A 27,331-nucleotide genomic window follows, 5' to 3' on the forward strand; every position below is an offset into this window, starting at 1 on the left:
GGAGCTGTACATCCATTGTGAGAGGAGAAAACTGGGGCTAGAAACTAGAAATTGCCAGAGAACCTACAACTGTTAAAATGAATTAGAGTACCATAAGAGTCATGGATGCAAGTAGAGACTGGACAAGTGGGGAGAGAATAGTGTCAAAATAAGAGACTGGTTTGGTGGGATAGGAGAAAGCTGAAACAATGGGCCTGCCACTTTCTGTCTCCACCTTATGGCAACATAGTTGGTGAAGGGGGATGTATTACTTTATAAATCCAATAAACTGGTATTTACAAACAAGTCTGCGTACATTTCATAGTACTCAGTGCAAATGTTGAACATTCGTGTCCCCAACACTTGTGCGAATTAACAAGATAAGCCATATATATTTTAAAATAAAATGAGAGTTGTATTTGGCTGAGATGTATTTTCATAAAATAATGGTACTATTATTGTGTCAAAAAATAAGCACATTTGAAACTTAATTTGTATGTACTTCTTTTCCTCACCAATAATAGACTGACTTATTCTCCAACATAAATTAAAATATGACTTTAAAATACAAATATTAAACAATTTATGATAAAGCACCAAAAAAGGCATCATGGACAAACTGAAACTGACTGATTGATTAACTGCACTGAATAGATTTTGGAGCACACATGAAGAAGCTATAGGAAGAGAATTAGAATAAAGAAATTTGTCATTCTGAATTAGTTGAGCAGAGAGTTCATAAAATGGAAAGCCCAGAATATCCAAGAAAGATTTTTTGCTGCATGAAGATGCTTGATTAGTATGTAGCGTCATATGCTCTCCAGCATGCCGTTGATCTGAGCAGTAAGCCCAATTAAAAGGCAATTAGGATACCGCTGCTCTCATGCAGCAAAGTAATAGAAACAAGGCCTGAAGCAGGATTGATACCAAAGCAATCATGGCTTTGATAATAAAACTAACAAACCCTTTAGGCATTTTCTCCTCTTTCATGCCCTCGGCCTGCTCCAGTTCCTTTGCGTCTGTCATGAACTCTTTGCCCATTTTCATTCTCTCCCATTCTTCTTTTCTTGTTCTGACTTTTCTCACATTAACTTGGTGGTTTCTGTTTGAATTCAACTTATGTTTCTCTCTCTGGAGGGGAAACCATACCAATATAGGAAATAAACATAAGACCAGCAGCAGTTGCTTAAACAAAGTTCTTTAGGAAAAGCCTCCCAGCTCAACTCAAGGGTGCAAGTGAACCAAAACAATATGGCTAAGTCTCAGAAAATGGACAGTCTCAACCACTGCTCAAAAACAGCACCATGAAGATTTTAAAAGTGACCAGGTTGTACATTAATTATGAATGACATCAATGACAAACAAAACATTAAATTTATCAATTACTGTTCGAAATCCCCTAACTAAATTGCATGATTATGACTGATGACAGTATTGTAGCTTGTTCTAAAAGAAGTTAATCTAAAATTATTTTGCTAGCTGCATTTAACAACGTCTAATTGGTGAAATAATACAAAATGTAAAAATAGTATTTTAATGATGTGACTCAAGGCAGCATGAAATGCATCTAATAATTTATAATTTTTCAAACTTATTTTAAGTCTTACAATTATAGATAATGGGAATACAAAATCAGAAACCCATATTGGGCCACACATTGGCTCACGGCCCAAGCTGATTGGTTGAGTCTCCTCTGCTGGCTGTTATGAGTCCGATGTGAAATTAGTTTCAATGGCAGTTTCAATCCAGTTCCTAGTAGGCAAAATGTGACACTAATTGGCAACGTCATCAAAAACTCCTACAGATGGTTGGTGCAGTAAGAGGTGTTATTCGGAGATTGGCGCTGAGGTACATTATGAAGGGAGCTTTGCTCTGCATCTGACTGTGCAATACCTAACCTGGAGTGCTTGATGCTGACACGGGGTGCCTGAAATGGAAAGTGTTCCGTTGCCCAGCATTAATATCGTTGCCTCAATGAGCACAAAAAAAAATCATGTTATCCTGGAATTGGAAACACCTCAGCTAAAAAGTGCCTTGAATACAAATTCATAATGTTCATTAGAGAATATTTCACATATTTTAGTCATGTTTCCCTGTAGCTGTTGGTTCACAATTTTGCAGGCAGTCCTTTGATAGCTTCCTGTAAGAAGGCATATAGTAAAAAGAACAGAACTCTCATTTTAACCTGATACGTTTCGCTATGCACGGTGCCTTTGTTTTTGCATGTTGAGATATAAAGTGTAAAAACAACATGCAACTACACTCTCACATGACCATTTCAACCAGGGTTTCAACAGAATCCTTTGTACAGTTAAATGAAACTATATACCAGATGTATTTATCAGTACTGAATAACATACTGATGCACTGAATCTGTACTAAAAGCATTTTAATCAACGTTCCCGCAGTTGAAATCTAAACTCAAAATTACAAACTGGTTACCAACAAATATACTCGGGGCTCCCCAGATAACTCGACTAGTTTATTCAGTGAGCAGCTGAGCCATACAACTCAAAAAGATCCCAAGTTTCATCCTCAGATTGTGCTCAGTTAGCTGATCTCAGCCAAAACATCAGTAATGGTGCTACAATTGGCCTTGGATTAGGAAAGGGGTGGAAATCAGACAGTGTTTCTGCTCCTGATCACTAGCCTGCTGAAAGTGCATCCTTGTAGATTTGGGTGAGAAGATCAAGTTCAGCCCTCCACAGTCAAATACTCTGTCAGCATTTACTGAGAAGGTTCAGTCCTTCAGATGAAAATTATTAAGCAAATTGGCATTAAAAAATATAAGGAGAGCAATTCAATTTACGGCCACAATTGGCGCTCATAAAATGGGTGTTAGGCTGTTGAATTTCGCATTGTGATCTGTGGCGCCCGATCTGGACTGGAGGTGCGCGGACACCATATTGGCATAGGTGACTTCTAGTCCATCCAGGGCGCCCACCCGAAACAGGGTTTAGGCCCCCTACATGTGAAAATCTGGGTCCTACGTCAGCTGTAGGACCCCGAACGCAAAATTCAAGTACAAATGGGTGGAGCTTGCACCGGACATGCTCCGCCTAGTTGTGCCTGCAGTCTAACCAGCGATCCTTAAAAGGACCACTGGAGGCTGCTCAAAATCAGGCCCAAGAAAATTTCAGTTTTTATATTTGTGGGCTCAAGAGAAGCAGGAGTGCTCCTTCTGAGCCCACAAGAAAACACAGGCCTGCTGCCAGCACGTTTAGGCCCACCCCCACCTCCCCAGATCACCTCCCTCCCTCCTAAACACGACCTCCTAGTGAGCTATTTCCCCAACCAGGGGCGCCTGTTTGGCACCCGCACCTTGCTGGTGGCATTTAAATGAGGCCCGAGGCCGAATTTGGCTCAGCCTCAGGCCACATGGACCAGCGCAGGGAGTGCTTACTCCTCCGCTTTTGTGCCCATTTTGGGCTCAAGTTGAATCTCTTTCCCCATAAAGTCATCACTGTCTACCATCACCTGCTCTTGATTTTATACTACTTTATTTCCAAATGTTGGCATCTTACAAAAAAAAAGTTGTTTTATATTAACATTCAGATTGATCTTGCTTTGTCAGTACAAAACCTCCATATAACTTTCGTACTCACTAAAATTAAATGTTCCAAAATGCATTATATGTAATTATACCTTATCACTCTTATAGAAAATAACAAAGAATTCTGGAAACATGGTTACTCTTCCAAGTGATTACAGACCAGGCAGCTTTGATATGCACAGACCTATTGTCTGGGGACACTGATCCCTCTGAAGATGCTCCATGGTACAGATTTTGAGACAACCTGTTGTCAGGTCTAAGTTCTTTGTCATACGCCATCATATTCCATTCCTGCCGCCTGTTCTTGGCCTTTCTAACTTTTTTCACCTCACGGGTTGTGCCATCTACACGCTTCTGCTCCTAAGGTGTGAAGAAAGCATGCCAAGAGATAGAAATGACGAGACATACAGTGGGTAAATTTTGTTAGCAAAACAGAAAGAAAGTGTGATGTTTCAAAGAAGGAATCTTGCATATTATACCAAAAGCATTGAGATTTTTAATTTTTTTCAAGATATGGTTTACAAATACATATTATTAAAAAATTTGGATTCCGATAGAGTGCTCATCAAGCCATTGACATCTTGGTGGTCACTTAAATGTTTTGTATAACTTTCATTTCCATGGAGGAATTAAACAGTAAATGGATTTCCGCTGGAAATAGTGGATTCAAGCAAAGTTTCTAGTTAAAGTCGAAATGTGAGCAATGTTATGAAAGATTATGAAAAACAAAACTGTCAAAATGCAATGAGAAGAAAGCACACATCAAAATACAATTATTATTGTTAAAAAAATCCATTTAAAAAAGAACAGATTGGTGCAACTGTGTTTCAGTTCTATTTTGTTGGAACAAGTTGTGCTACTTTGTTGCTTTTATACTATAACATATTGGCCCAGAATTTGCTGTGGCAGGGCAACAAACAGCGCCTGCTGTAAGTTAGACTTGCCCATGCCCGTTTAATCTCCATGATATTTTGCGCTGCAAATTGCTGGGAGTGCGAGATGAAAACGGCACAGCGCCCTCTACAGGGCATCTGGGATCTGAGTGAACAGGGCAAGCAACTGTGTATCTCCTTAACCAATCAGATTGAAGGATTGTGAAATTAACAGCCCAAAGACTGAGAAGGAAGTGTAAATCAGAGTGGTTGAATTCAATGTCAAATCAAGTACAGAAAGAGAAATAAAGAGAGGGAAAGAAAGATTGGATAGAGTAAGAAAAAACAAAGTAAAAAAAAAATTAATTTTATTTTTAATTTCCAACAACTAAAACCTGAAGGAATGAACTTGTAACAGTTCATTTTCAGTTCCAGAGAGGTTGACGAGCAGTAATTAACACTTACCCTGTCGTTAAAAGGGTACCTAGACTTAAAATATCTTGACTTAACTTTCTGTGCCGAGTTTAGTTCGTATCTACCACGCAAATACAGGAACCTCATGCCGTTCAATGTATTTGAATGATGAGGCAGACAGTGAGATGAAGTTTTCGCAAAGCTAACGGTGGGACGGAACGGCGCATCTTTGACAGCAACTTTTGGATTTCCACATTTAACCACGCATCGGTCCTTACCTGAAGTTGCTGTACGATTTGTGCATAAATAATGGTGAGCGCCATTAGCCTCAGCGTTAATTTGACAGCAAATTCTGGGCCAATAAAGCTACTTTCAGGCATCACATAAATTTAGTGTCAAGATGTGAACCTAAAAATTACTATTGGTGACATTAATGAATGAACCCTCAACACACTTGTAATGACATACCTCTGTCTGCTATTTTAATGCAGGATTAACTCATTTATTAAGAGAGAAATCAGGAGGGCAAAAAGGGGACATGAGATTGCTTTGGCAGATAAGGCAAAGGAGAATCCAAAGAGCTTCTACAAATACATAAGGGGCAAAAGAGTAACTAGGGAGAGAGTAGGGCCTCTTAAGGATCAACAAGGTCATCTTGTGGCGGAACCACAAGAGATGGGTGAGATCCCAAATGAATATTTCGCATCGGTATTTACAGTTGAGAAAGGCATGGATGTTAGGGAACTTGGGGAAATAAATAGTGATGTCTTGAGGAGTGTACATATTACAGAGAGGGAGGTGCTGGAAGTCTTAACGCGCATCAAGGTAGATAAATCTCCGGGACCTGATGAAATGTATCCCAGGACGTTATGGGAGGTTAGGGAGGAAATTGCAGGTCCCCTAGCAGAGATATTTGAATCATCGACAGCTACAGGTGAGGTGCCTGAAGATTGGAGGGTAGCAAATGTTGTGCCTTTGTTTAAGAAGGGCAGCAGGGAAAAGCCTGGGAACTACAGACCGGTGAGCCTGGGTAAGTTGTCAGAGGGTATTCTGAGGGACAGGATATACGGGCATTTGGAGAGGCAGGGACTGATTAGGAACAGTCAGCATGGTTTTGTGAGAGGAAAATCATGTCTCACAAATTTGATTGAGTTTTTTGAAGGGGTAACCAAAAAGATAGATAAGGGCTGTGCAGTAGACGTGGTCTACATGGACTTTAGCAAAGCCTTTGACAAGGTACCGCATGGTAGGTTGTTACATAAGGTTAGATCTCACGGGATCCAAGGTGAGGTAGCCAATTGGATACAAAATTGGATTGACGGCAGAAGACAGAGGGTGGTTGTAGAGGGTTGTTTTTCAAACTGGAGGCCCGTGACCAGCGGTGTGCCTCAGGGATCGGTGCTGGGTCCGCTGTTATTTGTTATTTATATTAATGATTTGGATGAGAATTTAGGAGGCATGGTTAGTAAGTTTGCAGATGACACCAAGATTGGTGGCATTGTTGACAGTGAAGAAGGTTATCTAGGATTGCAGTGGGATCTTGATAAATTGGGCCAGTGGGCCGATGAATAGCAGATGGAGTTTAATTTAGATAAATGTGAGGTGATGCATTTTGGCAGATCAAATCGGGCCAGGACCTACTCCGTTAATGGTAGGGCGTTGGGGAGTGTTATAGAGCAAAGAGATCTAGGAGTACAGATTCATAGCTCCTTGAAAGTGGAGTCACAGGTGGATAGGGTGGTGAAGAAGGCATTCAGCATGCTTGGTTTCATTGGTCAGAACATTGAATACAGGAGTTGGGATGTCTTGTTGAAGTTGTACAAGACATTAGTTAGGCCACACTTGGAATACTGTGTACAGTTCTGGTCACCCTATTATAGAAAGGATATTATTAAACTAGAAAGAGTGCAGAAAAGATTTACTAGGATGCTACCGGGACTTGATGGTTTGACTTATAGGGAGAGGTTAGACAGACTGGGACTTTTTTCCCTGGAGAGTAGGAGGTTAAGGGGTGATCTTATAGAAGTCTATAAAATAATGAGGGGCATAGATAAGGTAGATAGTCAAAATCTTTTCCCAAAGGTAGGGGAGTCTATAACGAGGGGGCATAGATTTAAGGTGAGAGGGGAGAGATACAAAAGGGTCCAGAGGGGCAATTTTTTTCACTCAAAGGGTGGTGAGTGTCTGGAACGAGCTGCCAGAGGCAGTAGTAGAGGCGGGTACAATTTTGTCTTTTAAAAAGCATTTGGACAGTTACATGGGTAAGATGGGTATAGAGGGATATGGGCCAAATGCAGGCAACTGGGACTAGCTTAGTGGTATAAACTGGGCGACATGGACATGTTAGGCCGAAGGGCCTGTTTCCATGTTGTAAACTTCTATGACTCTATGTTAAATGGATTAATGCCTCCACTAAAACAGTATACAGGGGAATGCTGTACGAATGTGTTAAGTGTACAACTGCTGATAATGTCAACAATTATTTCTAGGCCTTAGATTTAAACTAGTAATATTTTTAAACTAATCATGTGTCCAATAAAATTTATACATTTGGTTAAAGTCTAATGAAAATAAATATTTATTGACATCCTAAGTCAGTATTTATGGGCACTTTAACATATGGAGATTATTTCCAGCTCACTTAATATCAAAAGAAACCAAATGCTTGATGTTCCAACCATTAATTCAATGGGTGGCAAATCTAGCTCTTAATCTGTCATGTATGATTAAAATCTGATAAATGCTTACAATTATTGTGGTTAAAAGTTAATGCTGAAGCACAGGATATTTACAAACTTGTGGTGCAATACACCGATGTTTCATATCATACCTGCTTTCAGAATAAACACAGAATTGTGAGAGCAAATAATTTGTTGGGTTTAGTTAAAATACAAAATTAAACTTTTATGTTAATGATGAGAGATTTCTTTTTGCATGTGTGTTAACAAGACATGTGAGAGTGTGACTATTTTCAAAAGGAACTCAGTATCATGTAGTAGAAGACACAGTTTGCTTAAAATTTAGTGAAATGTTTTTAAGACACTGAGGTAATGAGTTATTATTCACAGACAGTGATGGAGGTATAAAAAGATTAACAGCACTGTTATCATAAATTGGCAGTACATGGGAGTGGGGGAAGAGATTGTAAACAAGACTAATTAGCAATATCTTGGGAGTGGGGAGAAATGGAAAATTAGCACCAGTTTACAATATTTTTGTGAGGTTATTAATCTCATATTCCTTACAAAAAGTGATGGTGCATACCAGTTTTTATGCTTTTAGGAAAATGTTGTACTGTATTATCTTCTGGCTCAACATGCCAACTACTGAAATCATGACCCCGACTTTAAAAGGGGGGTGGGAACGGTGCACACAAGCCCCAAAGCGAGTGGTGCACCTGGAGAGTCTGGGGACATGGAGGCTTTGCCGATCTTAATGGTAGGACCGCATTTGAATACATGTTCATGGAGTCCCGCTCAAATCGGCTAGATCCATCACCCGGCCGGCGGTGGCGGTGGGGGAGGTGCCAGGGCTGGGCAGGCCTAAGGACTCCTTGCGGGGCTAGGGGGAGCACTCCCGCTCCTCCTGGCCCACAAGGAATTCTGAAAGAAGTAATTTTTAAAATGTACCACGGCCTCTTCTGGCCAGTCGGTGCCTCCCGCCATGGTTCTGCTGTCAGGCTCCAGACAGTGCGGAACTCCTCCTGACTTTTTGTTAATATTACGGCGCGACGCCGATGATGTCATTGGTCAGCGACTTTTTTATTTAAAGTAGGCCTCCACCTTCCTGTAGCAAAAGCCTCAGCCGACTTGAAAGTCGGCAAAGATAAGCGACCCCAGGCTGGTAAGTCGACTTGGCCTAATTTTAACCCATCTCACACACCATTCTCGCTGGGCGAGAGGGGTTGAAATCAAGGCCCATATGTTACTGAAAACCAATTATACTTCATGTCCTTAAACTGAATAATATTGGAGTCTCAAGGTTAGATGACTCTAAATAGACTTATAGATCGCAGTTTTCCACTTCTGTGCTTACCGGCCCACAGTTTTCCGTCCATTGAAATGAATGAGCGTAGAAGCAGAAAGCCTCAGCCATCACGGTTAGCAAATCATTTAATAATTCCCAGACTATTTAAAGGAGGTTAGTGAAGGAACTCCTCCAGCCAAGTAATGTGAAAAATAAAAAAGGATTATCCTATCTGGTAAAACATATTTGAATTTTGTATTTCCACTATTATATGGGTATTTAGCATTTTGGGTTTCCAGACACAGCTGAAAGCTGCAACACTGAATTCAGCATTGAGACCAGCCAGCAACTGGTTTCACAGAAATCCCAGAAAGCAGCACCTGGACAAGCCCTGCATGCCAGCAAACATTCAGTACCAGTCCAGTCCACAGCAGCACTCATCTTTGGTAATGAATTTCTCTGCAACTATCTCATAGAGAGTCATAGAGAGAGTCATAGAGAGAGAGTCATAGAGAGAGAGAGAGAGAGAGAGAGAGTTATACAGCACGGATAGAGGCCCTTCGGCCCATCGTGTCCGCGCCGGCCATCAGCCCTGTCTACTCTAATCCCATATTCCAGCATTTGGTCCGTAGCCTTGTATGCTATGGCATTTCAAGTGCTCATCCAAATGCTTCTTGAATGTTGTGAGGGTTCCTGCCTCCACAACCCTTTCAGACAGTGAGTTCCAGACTCCAACCACCCTCTGGGTGAAAAAGTTCTTCCTCAAATCCCCTCTAAACCTCCCGCCTTTTACCTTGAATCTATGTCCCCTTGTTATAGAACCCTCAACGAAGGGAAAAAGCTCCTTAGTATCCATCCTATCTGTGCCCCTCATAATTTTGTACACCTCAATCATGTCCCCCCTTAGCCTCCTCTGCTCCAAGGAAAACAAACCCAATCTTCCCAGTCTCTCTTCATAGCTGAAGCGCTCCAGCCCTGGTAACATCCTGGTGAATCTCCTCTGCACCCTCTCCAAAGCAATCACATCCTTCCTGTAGTGTGACGACCAGAACTGCACACAGTACTCCAGCTGTGGCCTAACCAGTGTTTTATACAGCTCCATCATAACCTCCTTGCTCTTATATTCTATGCCTCGGCTAATAAAGGCAAGTATCCCATATGCCTTCTTTACCACCTTATCTACCTGTTCCGCCGCCTTCAGGGATCTGTGAACTTGCACACCAAGATCCCTCTGACCCTCTGTCTTGCCTAGGGTCCTCCCATTCATTGTGTATTCCCTTGCCTTGTTAGTCCCTCCAAAGTGCATCACCTCGCACTTTTCCAGGTTAAATTCCATTTGCCACTGTTCCGCCCATCTGACCAACCCATCTATATCGTCCTGCAGACTGAGGCTATCCTCCTCGCTATTTACCACCCTACCAATCTTTGTATCATCAGCGAACTTACTGATCATACCTTTTACATTCATATCCAAGTCATTAATGTAGACCACAAACAGCAAGGGACCCAGCACCGATCCCTGTGGTACCCCACTGGCCACAGGCTTCCAGTCACAAAAACAACCTTCGACCATCACCCTCTGCCTTCTGCCACTAAGCCAGTTTTGTATCCAAAGTGCCAAGGCACCCTGGATTCCATGGGCTCGTACCTTCTTGACCAGTCTCCTGTGGGGGAATTTATCGAAGGCCTTACTGAAATCCATGTATACCACATCCACTGCGTTACCCTCATCCACACGCCTAGTCACCCCCTCAAAAAATTCAATCAAATTAGTCAGACATGATCTTCCCTTGACAAAGCCATGTTGACTATCCCTGATTAATCCTTGCTTCTCCAAGTGGAGACTAATTTTGTCCTTCAGAATTTTTTCCAATAATTTTCCTACCACTGATGTTAGGCTCACTGGCCTGTAGTTCCCCGGTTTTTCCCTACTCCCCTTCTTGAATAATGGTATTACATTAGCGGTTCTCCAGTCCTCTGGCACAACTCCTGTGGCCAGAGAGGTTCTGAATATATGTGTCAGAGCCCCCGCAATCTCCTCCTATAGAATTAAAATCTAAGGAAGGGAGGGGAATCATCACTTAAGTAATAGGTTTACAATTCATTTTTATAAATCACATTCTACTCTGTATTGCTTTCCCCTTTGGCCACAGACTATTCCCTAGCCAGAAGATGGTCAGGTGGGCAGCCTATTTCCAGGCCTCTGCCAATGTTGCTTCGTAACCAGCCTATAGGAGGAGCACAAAAAATGTGATTTTTCCTGACCACTCTGTATGGGAAGCACCTAGCCTCTCCCTGCCACACCTCCCAAAATAACAAAGATGTGATCCAGATATGTGGTGAATCATGAACATTGAATGATTATGTAATTGACAAATGCAAAATAAGGCTGTATTATTAGTGCAATTGTTCAATCATGAGTCAAAAAGGTTAAAAGCATTTTCTCAAATGTGTGATCAAAAACACTACTTTTAAGTCTCCTTCTTTGAAATTCAGGCTGTATCTATCTTAACATGCACTAAAACCATTTGCTAAGCCAAGAGACGCATTTGCAGCATTGTTTTTGAAAGCTGTTTAGTTTTCGACAATTTGCATTATTCTGGGTTAACATAAAAGCAGCTCCATTTTTAGCTCAGTAGAAAGTTCATTCCTTGTTAAATTATTCTAAAGGACTTTAGTCAAATTACTTTGGCATGCATCAACACAGTGAGGTACTGCATAGTTTAAAGACTTTGAAAATTAATTATTAATCGTTGTTAGTATATAATATAATGCAGATATAAAAATCCACCACTCCTCTAACATTTTGTACCTTTTGTCTTCTTTTCTCTTTCCTCTTATCCTCAGTATCCTGTAGCATCTTCTCTTTCCACAAGTCAAAGAAATAAGATGGATCTGTGTAAAACTTAAGTCCATCTTTTTTGTCATCTCTGCAATAGGAAAATACAATCATTTCAGCTCTTCATAAATGCCAAGATAGTGCAGTGAATTCTGTCCCAAAGATCTTCAGTAACAGTCTAAGATAATTACCAGCAGTATATTACCACAACAGAGGAATGTCTGTATAAGACAACCACCTGGTAACAGCCTTAAAAGTGGTCGCTACTGAAAGGTTTCACAGTACTAGGATAGGTTTTTAAACAGCACCTTATGTTTTATTTTCAAACTCAAATGTTTTATTTTCAAACTAATTTTTGTGATTTTGACAGTCAATCATAATTTAGTGAGGAATCCTGAGTCCCTGTACTAATTTCTTTTAAATCTTCATAGTTTTTTTTATTGTAGCTTTCAAAGTCATGTTTTTCCACTACGTAACTTGTAGCAGGAAAGGTATTCCTTTTAGGGTTCTCTGACTGAATAAGAACCTATTCTATTGAAATTCTATTGATTAGCAATCTACTCCATGATTAAAGATTGCGTGTTTCTGGGCCTCAAAAGGTTAATTTCCTTGGGATAAATAGAGGTTAATAAATAAGCAACAATGGAATACTATTTTTATCCAGTGAATGTGGAAGATTGTGTAAGTTGTAAGAGACTAAATTATGAGTTCGTTAAATATGGTACACAAACAGTTCCAATTCAGTATTTTATTTATAGTATGATGTGGAGATGCCGGTGATGGACTGGGGTATACAAATGTAAGGAATCTTACAACACCAGGTTATAGTCCAACAGTTTTATGTTAAATAATGTCAAATGTCAAATAAAATAAATGTCAAATAAAACTGTTGGACTATAACCTGGTGTTGTAAGATTCCTTACATTTATTTATAGTAGGAGTTGATGAAAAAAATTAGAATGCTTTTTATTTAATTTTATTGACAATTACTATACACATACTGTGTAATTCAATAATTCCCAATCAGAAGAGGGAACTTCCACTACTCTTCAATATTTTCTCAGATTATTGAAAATGTGTTAAGGATTTAGGTTGAAAGCAATGTCTTCATGAAAAAACATGGGAAATATTTTTTGTTTAGAAGCAGAAGAGCTGTTTGTTATTTTTGTCACAAGGATGTTATGTGCCAGTGATGTGCCAGTGTAAACAAGATTTACCTCAATGTACTATGTGTTTATGAACAAACCAAAATAGATTTTGTTATTTTTTCAAGAAGACTGTGCACCTTTAAATAAATAACACACATCTCTAAAGTCTCAAATAATTAGGTGATTTATAATTGATAGCAGAATGAAAGTTTTAGTACAGTACTGAAAGCTATTCCACTTGAACTGAAAATTAATTCTACATTTTTTAAACCAAAATGCAGTTACTAGAAATGCTTAATTCTTAAAAACTGTTGATTGATTTGGTTCAGTTATTTACATGCACTAATTAAATGCATCCGAGCTAAATGCCAACTTAAAACTTAATACTATACTTCAGATTGTTTTTCATAGACAGAGGCAAAAACTCTGAAATCATTTAAGATACAAAAAGATGCTATGAGGGGCGACAACAGGTTCTGTCTAGGTGTATGAATTAGGATGAGCTGAATGGCATTCCTCATCTGTACTTATCTTGTGAACTCCAGCTGTTTACATTGAAACTTGGTGAATGGGTCTTAGGTTCTGCAGAACCTATCTCACATGTGAAATGAAAACAGAAATGCTGCAGATGCAAAGCAGGGTCAATCAGCAACTTGGAGAAAGAGAGATTAATATTTCAGGCATAAACCTTCACCAAAGTGACATTGTCAGGCTGCAGAAGTATGTTCTAAGGGTTAACTTGTCTTTCTCTTTCAAATTTCTTTTTTTTTCCCATTGGGCATTGCTGGATGGATACTGAGCAACTTATTATAGTGTATCTCCAGCATTTTCAGTTTTTATCTCAGATTTCCAGCATTTGCATTTTAATTTTACTTCTGCAGTTCATGTGACCTACTGTAGACATCATGAACAAGATTTTCAGTTTAAGTTTTGCTCCCTGGCTTAACTGAGGCAGATTTGATTGGGTCACTGTTCACTACACTTCCAAGTTTTGTGTCATCTGCAAATTTTGAAATTGTGCCCTGTACACCCAAGTCCAAGTCATTAATATATAACAAAAAAAGCAGAGGTCCTAGTACCGACCCCTGGAGAACATCACTGTACACCTTCCTCCAGTCCGAAAAACAACTGTTCACCACTACTCTCTTTTTCCTGTCACTTAGCCAATTTCGTATCCGTGCTGCCACTGCCCCTTTCATTCCAAGGGCTTCAATTTTGCTGGAAAGCCTAGTATGTGGCACTTTATCAAACGCCTTTTGAAAGTACATATACACATCAACCGGGTTGCCCTCATCAAAAAAAGCAATCAAGTTAGTTAAACACAATTTGCCTTTAACAAATCTGTGCTGGCTTTCCTTTATTAATCCACACTCGTCCAAGTGACTATTAATTTTGTCCCGGATTATTGTTTCTAAAAGCTTCCCTGCCACTGAGGTTAAACTGACTGACCTGTAGTTGCTGGGTTTATCCTTACACCCTTTTTTGAACAAGGGTGCAACATTTGCAATTCTCCAGTCCTCAAGCACCACCCCAATATCTAAGGAGGATTGGAAGATTATGGCCAGCGCCTCTGCAATTTTCACCCTTACTTCCCTCAGCAACCTAGGATAAATCCTATCCGGACTGGGTGACTTATTTACTTTAAGTACAACCAGCCTTTCTAGTATCTCCTCCATCAATTTTTAGCACAGTATCTCAATTACCTCCTCTTTTACTGTGACTTTGGCAGCATCTTCTTCCTTGGTAAAGACAAATGCAAAGTACACATTTAGTACCTCAGCCATGCCCTCTGCCTCTATGCGTAGAATTCCTTTTTGGTCCCTAATCAGTCCCACCCCTTCTCTTACTACCCGTTTACTATTTATATGCCTATAGAAGACTTTTGGATTCCCTTTATGTTAGCTGCCAGTCTATTCTCATACTCTCTCTTTATGCGTCTCATTTCCTTTTTCACTTCTCCTCTGTACTTTCTATATTCAGCCTGGTTCTCACTTGTATTATCAACCTGACATCTGTCATATGCCCCCTTTTTCTGCTTCACTTTACTCTCGATCTCTTTCGTCATTCATGGAGCTCTGGCTTTGGTTACTCTACCTTTCCCTCGTGGAAATGTACCTAGAATGTACCTGACTCATCTCCTCTTTAAAGGCCACCCATTGTTCGATTAGTTTTGCCTGCCAATCTTTGATTCCAATTTACCCAGGCCAGATCCGTACTCAACTCACTGAAATTGGCCTCCTCCAATTAAGTATTTTTACTCTAGCTTGCTCCTTGTCCTTTTCCATAACTAATCTAAACCTTATGATACTTTGATCACTGTTTCCTAAATGTTCCCACAATGAGGCATGCTGCACTTGATCCACTTCATTCCCCAGAACTAGATCCAGCAATGCCTCCTTCCTCGTTGAGCTGGAAACATACTGATCAAGAAAGTTCTCCAGAACGCACTTCAGAAATTCCCCCCCCCCCCCTTTGCTCTTTACACTATTACTATCCCAATCTATATTAGGATAGTTGAAGTCCCCCATTATCACTACTCTATAGTTCTTGCAGCTCTCTAATTTCCCTGCAAATTTTCTCCTCTATATCCTTCCCACTGGTTGGTGGCCTATACAGTATACCCAGTAATGTAATGGCACCTCTATTGTTTCTTAACTCTAACCAAATAGATTCTGTCCTTGACCCCTCAAAGACATCCTCTCTCTCCAGCACTGAAATATTCTCCTTAATCAATACTGCCAACCCCCCAACCCCCACTTCTTTTTCTTCCCTTTCTTTCCTTGTATCCAGGAATATTTAGTACCCAATCCTGCCCTTTTTTGAGCCAGATCTCCATTATCACCACAACATCATATTCCCATGTGGGTATTTGCACCTGCAGCTCACCAACCTTATTTACCATGCTTCGTGCGTTTACACTACGCACTCTAAACCTATCTTAGACTTCCTTGTATTCTCCGTTGTCTGATCCCACCCAATATTGCACTACTTCTTACTCTAGCGCTATCTGTCCCTCCCAATCCTTCGTGCACCTTGTTTCTCCTTTCTAATGCTACATCCTGGTGCCCACTCCCCAGCCAAATTAGCTTAAACCCTCCCCCACAGCATAAGTGAACCTCCCCGCGAGAACATTGGTACCAGCTCTGTTGAGGTGTAACCCGTCTGTATGGAACAGGTCCCTCCTGCCCTAGAACTGGTCCCAATGCCCCAAGAATCTGAAGTCCTCCCTCTTGCACCATGTTTCTAGCCATACATTAACCTGCCTTATCTTCCTATTTCTGTACTCACTAGCGCGTGGTACTGGGAGTAATCCAGAGATTACTACCTTTTGAAGTCATGCTTATTAACTTCCTCCCTATCTCCTGAAACTCTAACCGCAGGACCTCATCACTTTTCTTTCCTATGTTGTTGGTACCCACATGGACCATGACTTCTGGCTGTTCCCCTTCCCCCTGCAGAATGTTCTGCACCCTTTCTGATGTCCTTTACCCTGGCACCAGGGAGGCAACACACCATGTGGGACTCAAGTTGGCGGTCACAGAAACGCCTGTCTGTCCCAGACTATTGAATCCCCTATGACTACTGCATTTTTGCACTTCTCTGTGCCCCCCTGTGCAGTCCTTTGTCCCAAGTGCCATGCTCAGGACTGCATTCCTTCGAGGTGTCGTTACTCTCACGGGTATTCAATGCTGAGAGTGCCACACACCCAGACAATTTCAGCACTGCCTGCCTCTTCCTACCCCTTTGGATGGCTGCCCACTTGCTATCCTGAACTCTGTGGCTGTGGGGTGACCATATCCACTCCATCACCAAGTCCGCCTACTTCCACCTCTGTAACATCGCCCGTCTGCGCCCCCGCCTCAGCTCATCTGCTGCTGAAACCCTCATCCATCATAAATTTGAGCTTATCCAAAACCCTGCTGCCTGTGTCCTAACTCACACTAAGTCTTGTTCACCCATCACCCCTGTGCTCGTTGACCTATATTGGCTCCCATTCTGGCAACGCCTCGATTTTAAAATTTTCATCCTTGTTTTCAAATCCCTCCATGGCCTCGCCCCTCCCTATCTCTAACCTCCTCCAGCCCTACAACCCTCCAAGATCTCTATGCTCCTCCAATTCTTGCCTCTTGCGCATCCCCGATTTTAATCACTCCACCATTGGTGGCTGTGCCTTCAGCTGCCTAGGCCCTGAGCTCTGGACTTCCCTCCCTAAACCTCTCTCTCTTCCTTTAAGACGCTCCTTAAAACCTACATCTTTGACCAAGCTTTTGATCACCTGTTCTAATATCTCCTTTTGTGGCTCGGTGTCAAATTTTGTTTGATAATGCTCCTGTGAAGCGCCTTGGGCGTTTTACTATGTTAAAGGTACTATATAAATGCAAGTTGTTGTTGTAGAAATACAACCGGAGTTGATTTTCTGCCTTCCTGATCTCCCCCACCAATATTTTTTAAAATGTAAACATTTTCATTACTAGCAATGAGGCCACTGACAAATGGAATGCTTTGGAAGGCCTCTGAGGATCTAGGGTGCATGCCAAAAGTATATAAATGACTGAGGCTAGAAATCGGCTAGGGTCAGGGGCACATCTTTGTGGCAGGTAGAAGTCCCACTACACCAAAGATACCCCCAAATCTGCAAAAGCAGAATATCTAGGCTTACATTTCACACTCATACCTGTACGGTGAGAGGATGTCCAGTGGGGGTGGTTTATCACTCTTGTTATACATTTCCAGCACTGGGTTTGGAGTTGAACTCTTTGAAACAACTTGTTGGTCTTGTATTGTAGAGCTCTTGAAAGCTTTCCTCAGGTTAATATCCTGTAAAGAAACTAGACAACAACAGTTCATATTAAAGCCTTGGTTTTAACACCTAAGATTACAACTAATGCAGTACACTAATCACTGGTATATTGAAAAAAAATTTCAGTTTTAAAAATATACATATTTTACTTTACTTTTCACACAACTTTTAAATTTATTGACTATTATAAGGTATCGTTTTTTTTTTAAAAAGCAAGGGTTTTTTCAGTTCATACTCTTTGATTTTTGCCTTTATTCCCCCATTACAGTTTAGACTTTCTCCCAATATCTGTGCTCACTGGCAGTTTCCATAAAAAGACCGAGTCTCTTCTGAAATGAAACCTGTGCCCTTATGAGTGCCATGAGTGGGATAGTGTGCCAGTGAAACTAACAGCTACCTCTTAACTATGATATATTGCACCAAAGATCGCATGGGAATCCAGTCACATTCTCCCGTCTACTCTGAGGCAGTAAATACCAAAGTCAAGATTAAGTAAGATAATACACAGATGCAGCAAGACATAGCACGTTACTGATGGCACAAATATTTAGAAAAGAATAAAGATAGAATAAGGGAGATCTTCCTGAATCTGCACCTAGGCGCATCAGATCCCTCACCTTCTTCAAGACTCTCCTGATTACTATTTATTGCAGCACTTTCTGCATTAAAGCTGTTATTTTCGTTGTCTATCTTTTTTTTTAACCTTTAAAGTTCTGTAATACAGCAGTAGTTATTAGATGGCACTGATCTACAGACCTATTCTGCAATGTTAGATACCCAACATTATTTAAAGTAAAATACACAAACACCAACAAAAACATAGGAAAATCCATCCCTGCTGCCATATTTCTTCAGGAGCTCTCATTGAGTCTCCTACTTCCATCATGGTTTTCCCTCACTTACCACCTTGCCTTTTGCTGCATTCCCAGAACTCCCATTATTGAAATAGACCTTTTATCTCAATTTTTTGGTACTACTGTGCATGCACGACCTTTCTGTGTTGCATGCATGGGTAATTTTTCTGTGATCAGTAAAGAGATCATTCATGAGAGCAGTGTTCCTCAAGAGATGGAACTCAAGAGTTTGGGCAACAACTGGGTAAAGTCATGGGGTGGACAGAGATGCGGTAAACCATAACCACAATGCAGCCATTCGAAACCCTCCATACTCAGTGGAACACAGCAAAAGGTTAATCAAACGGTGCCACAGTTTTGAAGTCTGAATCTGGGTACAAACAATCACTGTATTTTTCACTTTAGTGGGCATTGTTTGTCACTATACCCATGGATGGGATTAGGCCAAGTGACATCCAGCTGGGGGAGGTAGGGGTCAATGCTAACCATTGGTCATGTGACTACCAGAAACCAACTTCTGCACTCCCTGCCCAACTGTGACTATATAGTCAAGGCTGTGCACCTTCCTGCTCTGTTCCATCCCTTGTCCTATGCAAGACCATTCCCTTGCATGAAGGTAACATGGTTACAGGGACAAGATAATGGCAGAGCTTTGAAACTCGGTGCCTGTGTCAACATAACAGATGCGAGCAAAAAGGAGAGCATGCAAGGCATAGAGAAAAAAAGACAGAAAGGGAGACATAGAGGAATTGATTTCTCATCTCACTACCGCCCTGATTTTGAGCAGTAGAGAGACAGAAGAGGAAAAAACATCTGACGGATGCCAGTTCCGCTGGATTTCCTTGTAGTTATAGCCACTCTCGATATTCAAGTTAAGCATCTGAAGTTCCTGCCGGAACAGGCAGGAGCTTCATTACTGTATTAAAAAGGGGGAATGGAAGGTCTCTGCATTATTTTCAGCCCCATGGGCGAGGTGGATGCCTAGTTTACATCACGTCAGTGAAATCCAGCCGGGTACAAGATCTCAGGTGTACCTGCAAGTGGGAGGACATTTAAAAGGCAACAATTCAAAAATCATGGACTCAAAGTATTCATTGCGAAACATTGCTTATAGGCGATTTTTCACATGGGAAGGAGCATATCCTATTTTAGCCTATTTCAGAACATGGAGAGCCAGGTTAAATTAGAAGTGTTACTGTGGACGTCACATCAACAAGTGGTTTAAATCATGAATACAATTATATAAAATGTGTGTCTTTTTTTTAAAAAAGTATACTTTATAAAGGTTTAGATGAATTAGCTTTTTAATCCCTGGGACTAAGAAGAAAATAACTTAAAACAAATAGGGCAAAATCTGTATTATTAATTTAAAAGTTCTTATTTATTTCTCTGCTGAAATCTTGGACTGCTTTCAGTAATTATTCAAAAATTGAACAGAAAGACCATTAAGAATGTCTACAAGTAAACCAAACAGAAAAAGGAAAATCTTCTGGTAGCATAATAATCATCACAACATCTGCCCTACCATAGAATTACTTACCTTCCTCCACTGTAGAGTCCAGCTGAGTAACTTTGACAGCCAAACGGTCAATTCTATCTTGGAGAGAGTTTGTTCGGATATGGAAGTTGTTGGCTTCATTAAACAGCTCACCAAATATATCCTCTGCATGTTTGCCTAAACAGATTAGTACAGAACAAGTTTAAGGAAAAAGCAAAATCTATAATGTAGAAGAAGAAAAATATAAAACTATCCAGAATTCCCTTGATAAACACTTTACCATTGAGCTTACGTTTTGAATGGAAAAGTAGCAATCTTCAATTATATTTTACTAACTATGACTCTATGCAGAAAAATGAAGATATTACAACAAGAGGACCAAAAAAGAGATTACTCTGACCACTGCATCACAGACATAAGAAACATCAGGTAGTATATAACAGGAAATATACAAACAAATAATAAAGTGAATATGTGGATTTTAATGGGAGATCAGTCCAATTTGAAAGACAACATGCTACCATAAAACAGCTCATCCAAAAATGGATTTGATAAAGCATTTGTATGGTACCCCACTACTGCCACTAGATATGTCTGGCAAATTTCTGTGGAATTTTATATACCAACATTGCAAAGCAGAACATAAGTTGTCTAAGAGCTCTTGCCAAATCCCCCACCATCAACATCCTGGGGGTCACCAATGACCAGAAACTAAACTGGATCAGTCACATAAATACTGTGGCTACAAGAGCAGGTCAGAGGCTGGGTATTCTGTGGCGAGTGACTCACCTCCTGACTCCCCAAAGCCTTTCCACTATCCACAAGGCACAAGTCAGGAGTGTGATGGAATACTCTCCACTTGCCTGGATGAGAGCAGCTCCAACAACACTCAAGAAGCGCGACACCATCCAGGACAAAGCAGCCCGCTTCATTGGCACCCCATCCACCACCCTAAACATTCACTCCCTCCACCACAGCGCATTATGGCTGCAGTGTGTACCATCTACAAGATGCACTGCAGCAAATCACCAAGGCTTCTTTGACAGCACCTCCCAAACCCACGATCTCCACCACCTAGAAGGACAAGGGCAGCAGCGCATGGGAACACCACCACCTGCACGTTCCCCTCCAAGTCACACACCATCCTGATTTGGAAATATATCGCCGTTCCTTCATCGTCGCTGGGTCAAAATCCTGGAACTCCCTACCTAACAGCACTGTGGGAGAACCTACACCCCACGGACTGCAGCAGTTCAAGAAGGCAGCTCACCACTTCCTTCTCAAGGGCAATTAGGGGTGGGCAATAAATGCTGGCCTTACCAGCGATGCCCACATCCCATGAATGAATTAAAAAAACTGAATCAAAAAAAAAAATCACTGTAACCGGTCATATAAGCAAATAAATGACAAAACTAAAACTAGACTACTCTATTTAGTTTTGCACTTCTGACTTTACAATGTCTGCTATCAAGATCCACAATTCAACTATGTTAGAAACTCTACTGATGTCATTCAAGCAATCTTGGAGGCATTTTATGAGTTTCCAGTACAGCAATATTTTCTTAGTTTCAACAATTCAATTTCAGTGCACTAATCCTACATGCCTTTTCTCTTCTTCATAACTTGTCTGGTCCACACATCCATGGTCATACTTTCTATACTAACCTCTTATCTTTCTCAAATTTGCCAATATTTCTTTTGTACCTTCCTCTCTGTTGGTTCCATTATTACAATAAAACTCAAAATTCAAAGCAGGACAATGAAATAAATGTTAAAGGGGTAGGCTAAGGGAATTTAAAACATCAACTTGAAGATTGGACCATAGTAGAGGGAGGGGGAGAAAGAGAGTCAGTTTCCGAAGAGACAGAGTACACTGATGCTAATACTGCTTTGCCATGTATCAGTTCAGAACATTTTTTATATCAAGTGGCTGAGAAGTGGGCTCCATAGGAAAGCTGAAAACATGATTTTTTTTTTCTTTTCTCCCATAGAGATGTTACACAAGGCAAATAGTTAACATTTTTGACATTTCAGTTCTAATTTATTCATTACCAATACATCTCATACAAACTCTGGGAATGCACACTGGATCCTTCTTGCAAGAAAGTGATAAAGTGGTAAATTAAATACGAAGGTGTCATTCCAACATACTCCCATATGATTCATCATTTTGCTGTTTTTTTTAAATGGAAAGAAGTATGACAGAATTTACAAAACTTAAGACAATTGTGCAGAAACAAGTCTAAAATCAAATTACTTAAAATTTTACTTATTTAATGAAACTTGTAACAAGGAAATTTTGGCAATTTCTTGACCAATGCAGACATGCTAAAAAGGAATGACTGAAGGTATCAACAGGGAAAAAATTCAAGGAAAGGTGTTATTTAACAGGCGGCCCTAGTGTTCAAGTATGCTCTGCTGTCTTTTTTCTGAACTCTATTCTTTCTTGGTTAACCATTCATCTGGTCTAATAATCATCACATTAGAGATGCATTTTTTGTGTCATCTTTCTACCTTTAGTTTCTGTGGAGTTGAAATTCCTTTAGGTCCCAAACAAGGTCCAGTTACTGCCCCCATGTATTTATATTTCAATATTCAATTAATTTCCTTCCTTTTCTTCGTTATCAATCGTGTTTACTCAATTGATAATCTCTAACAGAATAACAGAGGCAGGGAAGATGGACTGTACAAGTATCAGTGATGTAGATTTGAATTTGCACCTTTTACCATTTCAGATTATGCAATAAGGGATTGATCCTAGGGCTTTATGTAGGTAATTTTAGAACAACTAGCTAGAAATCTGCTAGTTCAAATTCTGGGCTGGTTGTAAGCACAAAACGTAGCAGAAATCCGATACGAGAGGCAAAAAGAGAAAGAGCAAGCCAACCAGACTGACTGACCTTTGGCTGCATATATTCTATTTGCAACAGTTTAATTTATTTAAAAGCTTCACAAGCTCAACTTAACATATTTCTGCCACCACCTTCATGGAAAATGCAATTCCAAAGATACATTTATTACATTTCAAAATGTTATTCCTAATACTTTTTAATTCTATGCAATCTATGTAATATTTCTATGTAATACTAGATCCCTGACTCAATGCAAAACTACTAGAAGTACCAATGATAGAATTATTCCACATTTAAAATACAAAAAATGGAAAATTCAAAAAGTATTCTAAAAATTCTAGTATTTAAGAAAATTGGAGAATATAGAACAATACAAAGGTACTTAGCCTAGTAAGTCACTTATTACATAAGATTGAGTGAAAATTGCATGGTCACAGACTCTCCAAATCTTGGTTAATCTCTTGAGAAAGTTTAGCACAATCAACACTTCCAAGTAGAAAAAAACTGAAATATCTCCCTGACCTCCGAAGGTAATCAAGCAGAAATTCAAGAATTTGAATCTATTGCAATCTTGATCAGTTGCATTCCATGGATAACATTTCCACAATCCCAGAAGAACTGGAACAAGTGTTCTGTACAGTATCTGATCACATAAGTTAATATTTATCCCTATAACCTATCTATTTTATAACTGAATATTTGTCAAAATCCTTTTTAAAAGGAGATAATTTACAAAGCAAGTTACTTTTGATGGGAATTTATTCCACATATATTTTATGGGGGAAAAATTCTATTTTCTAATCGTGCAATGAGGGTTGTTTATTTTACATTCACATCAACTAGTCCGGTGTTGTCCAATACATTACCCACTAGCTATATGTAGCTAACTGGGAATCCAGATGTGGTGAAGTTGCATTTTCGATTGGTAAATAATGAGTAAGAGACACGGTCATTGGGCATGTGATCTCAATACTCATTCGCACAGCGTTTGTATGTGTACTTCACCTTTTTGTGCGTTTGTTGGTAAAACGGTAAGACAAAAAGCAGTGTGCAAGTGTTTTTTGATTGCTGTGTGTGCTTTACTTCCTTGGTTATCTGCTAAAATGGTATATAACTTAAGTGAAAACGCTTGTATGGAGAAAGGAGCTGTTATCGTGGTCAGCTGTGACCAATCAGGATTACTGCTCCAGGCCATCAGACGAAAGCAAGCCCAACCAATAATGAGCAGTTCTAACAAGGCACGTTACGTAAAAGGTCAAGCAGTATCCAATTGCGTCTGGATGGACAGCAGGGCGGGTCTGGCGCGTCTTGTTGTACGAGTCAACATTCTCACCAATCACTCTGATGAAGTCAAAGTACCACTCGCAACTGCTGGACAAAAACCTAGAAGCTACAATAAGATGTGCTGTGTCTGATAAATTCATGCCAGAATTCCAAACTTTGGTGAAAGAGAAAGACTGAATTTCGCACTGAATCTTTTCTGCAATGCAAACCAGACAAATTGTCAGCCATCCTCATGGCTCAGAAGAGTGAGAATGATTTCAGGGTTCAAAACTGTAGGGCAGAGAAAGGGAGAAGGAAAAAAAAGGGTCTTTTTGCTTCATGAGATTAGAAATGTTTAACAGGAACACAATGGAGATAAGAGAACAAGAAAATTAATTTAAAATAGCAAAACATTACCAGAGATGCCACCAAAACATTTATAGATATTATGAAACAGAATACAAAATGGGCAGAAGTAAAAACAGGTGAGAACATAAACAGGAACAAAGAAAATGAGAAAGTAGATGCAGATCAAAATGCAGAACTGAAACAGAAATAAATGAAATGAAAACATAAGAAAGGAGAAACAAGTGAGAATTTGAAAAAAAAAATTTCCTTCGTTATCTAAAATATTTTCTGGATCAGCAGGAGAAATATAAAGACACGTGAATGGTCATATTTACCTCCTTTTTTCAAAAAGTGTTAATGGCTCTATTTTTGATCACCTTTCACAACGCCCGATCGATAATGAGTGCTCACGATTTTATTTTGGCTGATTCCGTCCAACACGAATTTGAAAACAGGAATAACAGAAAAGCAGCCAATGATTAGTTTATAATAATGGGCTTTACGACTTGCAAGCAGTTAAATTTGCACGTAACCAACATAACTGGTGAATATTTCATTTTTTTCCTGTTGTGGAGTGCACAATGCTTGGCCAAAAAACTCCAACCAAAATTTCACAGATAGGGCACAGAGATCTTATTAGGTAACTTGACTGAAATGTATGGTGCACTGATCCAACTCCCATTCAGAGCCCCAACTCAATCACTTCTGTTAGCCCTGATGTGACTCAACCCAAATTTTGTTGCTACCTGGCAGGGGATATCCTATGATCAAGAAGCTGCAAGATCAAGTAGAATCAGCTATTGCCAGTTTAATCAAAAGCAAAATACTGCGGATGCTGGAAATCTGAAATAAAAACAGAAAATGTTCTGTTTTTATTACCAGTTTAAACTTTGCTGTCGTAGAGGTGGATCCTCATGCTGGCCAGAGACCGGTCGAACACCTTTTTCCCAGTACAGCAAAAACTATATCACAGCGGGCATGGCGACAAGGGCTACCCGAGCCCCTGGGCATGGAATGCAAAATACCACCAAGCTGATTGCAAGGACGGGTGAAGGAACCTCGCCCTGGCAACGAAATGTCTTCGTAATGAAGGTTCTTCTCGAAACCTGTGGTTTCAAGGCCAAGGACATCTTCTGCCTGCAAGTCTTCCTGAGGAGTGGATACTTTGACGTGACCTTCAGGGATGCCAAAAGATGCACCAGGCCTTCAAGGAGAATGGGAAGGAAGTGCTGTTCTCGCTTCTCACTGTGGAGCCGCTCTTCATGCTCCCGCTGGCGAAGGAACGGATGCTGATGGTCCACATGTTCAACTCGCATGTGCCCACTGTGGACGTGCTGATATTCCTCAGGAGATATGTGGACGGAGCAGATTGGAGCATCAACATCGAGGACATGTTTGGGATTTGGACGATCAAGAATAGCATCAAGGCAATGCTGAGGGTGGATGCAGAGGGAAACATCGCTCACTGCCCCTCAAACTTCACGATTGGGACGAGTTATGGGTATGTGGAATACCAAGGGCAGCCCAGAATGTGTCGCTCCTGTGGCAAACCCGGGCACAAGGCAGCCTCCTACAAGGCAGTGATCTGCAGGAAGGAGGGCCACCACACACTGAACGGTCAGGAGGCCAAGTGCTGCAACCTGTGTGGAGAGGCTGGTCATCTGTACAAGACCTACCCAAACCACAGACACAGCTACGCACAGGTAGTGAGAGGCGAGGTGACGCAGGAGAAGAGAGCAGCAGTGGTGGCTGCCCCAGAGGAGGCCAGACCCCTCCCCACTCCCCACCGTGGATCCCTGTGAAAGAGCCAATGACCAGGAGGAAGACAAAGAGCAGGAAGGGACCATCGAGGAAACCAGCCAAACCCCGACTCTCAGCCCCGAGACTACCCCTGAGCATGCAAAGCCGATGGAAGGAGAACCTGGGGCAGAAGAAGGATGAACCACGCAGGAAAAGAAAAAGAGGCAGTCCTGTAGCAGCAGAGGAACTGACGCCAAAGTTGGGACCAGCAGCAAGAGGCGCTTAAAGTCTCCAACGGACAACAGCGGCCAGTCTTCGGCTGACAAGAAAGGAAAAAGTGGCGAGACCCAGCCATCCTCAAAGGAAGTGGCAAAATGCGACAGTGACCAGCAACATACACACCACACTCCAGCTCCAGGAAGCTAGGAGCAGTAACCCCAACTCTGGGGCACAGGAGCAGCGATGCACCCAGCACACCCCAACTCCGGAACACCGAGAGAAGCGACGCGCCCAGTGCACCCCAACTCCGGGACACCGGGAGCAGCGACGTGGACAGCGAAGTACCCAAACTCTGGGGCATCGGGAGAAGCGACACTGAGAGCGAGGTCTCCCAACTCCAGGCAACCTTGAGCAGCATGACAGTCGCGGAGAGCGAACAACCAGCGAAGGCCAAGGAACCGGACGCGGTCATGGATCTCACAGGTAGATCACCCCACGAGACCCCGCCGACGACCCCCTAGAGCGGACACTCCCCCAAGGGAAGGCAGACCTCGTACCTCAGCCCAAGGACCATCCAGCAGTTCGTGCACACCACGCAAATGCAGAATTTGGATCAAGGGATGGAAGGGGTTTCACGGTCTTCAAACTGTGTAATCCCTCCTTAGTTTCTCGATGTTCTCCAGGGTCAATAGTCTCATGTTCAGCTTCTATATCCACCTGCCTGCCCTCTGGTCCATGATGGGCCGGAACTTGCTCCGACCGGCATGGCAAGGCTGTCCGCACACCCTCTTTTTTTAAAGTTCAGCGCTGTGATTTCAGCGCAGGTTCATTTGGAACCGACACAGACTGTGAGAACGGAAGCCATGCCTACGGAATCCGTCAAGAAGAAAAGTCACCCCACAAGCAGGCAAGTAGAAATCATTCATTTAAAGGAAACTTCTGTATGTTAGTTTAAATAAAAAATTAACACATCTTATAAAAAGCC

General features: G+C 41.1%; 1 protein-coding gene across 4 annotated transcripts in view; it reads right to left on the reverse strand.

Annotated features, from left to right (window-relative positions):
• The window catches only part of wasf3b (WASP family member 3b), a 96,149-nt gene that overhangs the window by 10,308 nt on the left and 58,510 nt on the right, over positions 1–27,331 (reverse strand). For 3 of the 4 annotated variants that reach the window (XM_067986016.1, XM_067986015.1, XM_067986017.1), the window contains exons 4-7: positions 19,967–20,101; positions 17,447–17,600; positions 11,597–11,714; positions 944–1,110 (exon numbers count right to left, since the gene is read on the reverse strand). In XM_067986016.1, coding sequence (XP_067842117.1) covers positions 944–1,110; positions 11,597–11,714; positions 17,447–17,600; positions 19,967–20,101 — 574 coding nt within the window. Of the gene's footprint in view, positions 1–943; positions 1,111–3,716; positions 3,893–11,596; positions 11,715–17,446; positions 17,601–19,966; positions 20,102–27,331 lie in introns of all 4 variants that reach the window. The other variant, XM_067986018.1, reaches the window with a different exon arrangement.

The sequence above is a fragment of the Heptranchias perlo genome, chromosome 6 (assembly GCF_035084215.1).
Source record: "Heptranchias perlo isolate sHepPer1 chromosome 6, sHepPer1.hap1, whole genome shotgun sequence".
Classification (NCBI taxonomy): Eukaryota; Metazoa; Chordata; class Chondrichthyes; order Hexanchiformes; family Hexanchidae; genus Heptranchias; species Heptranchias perlo.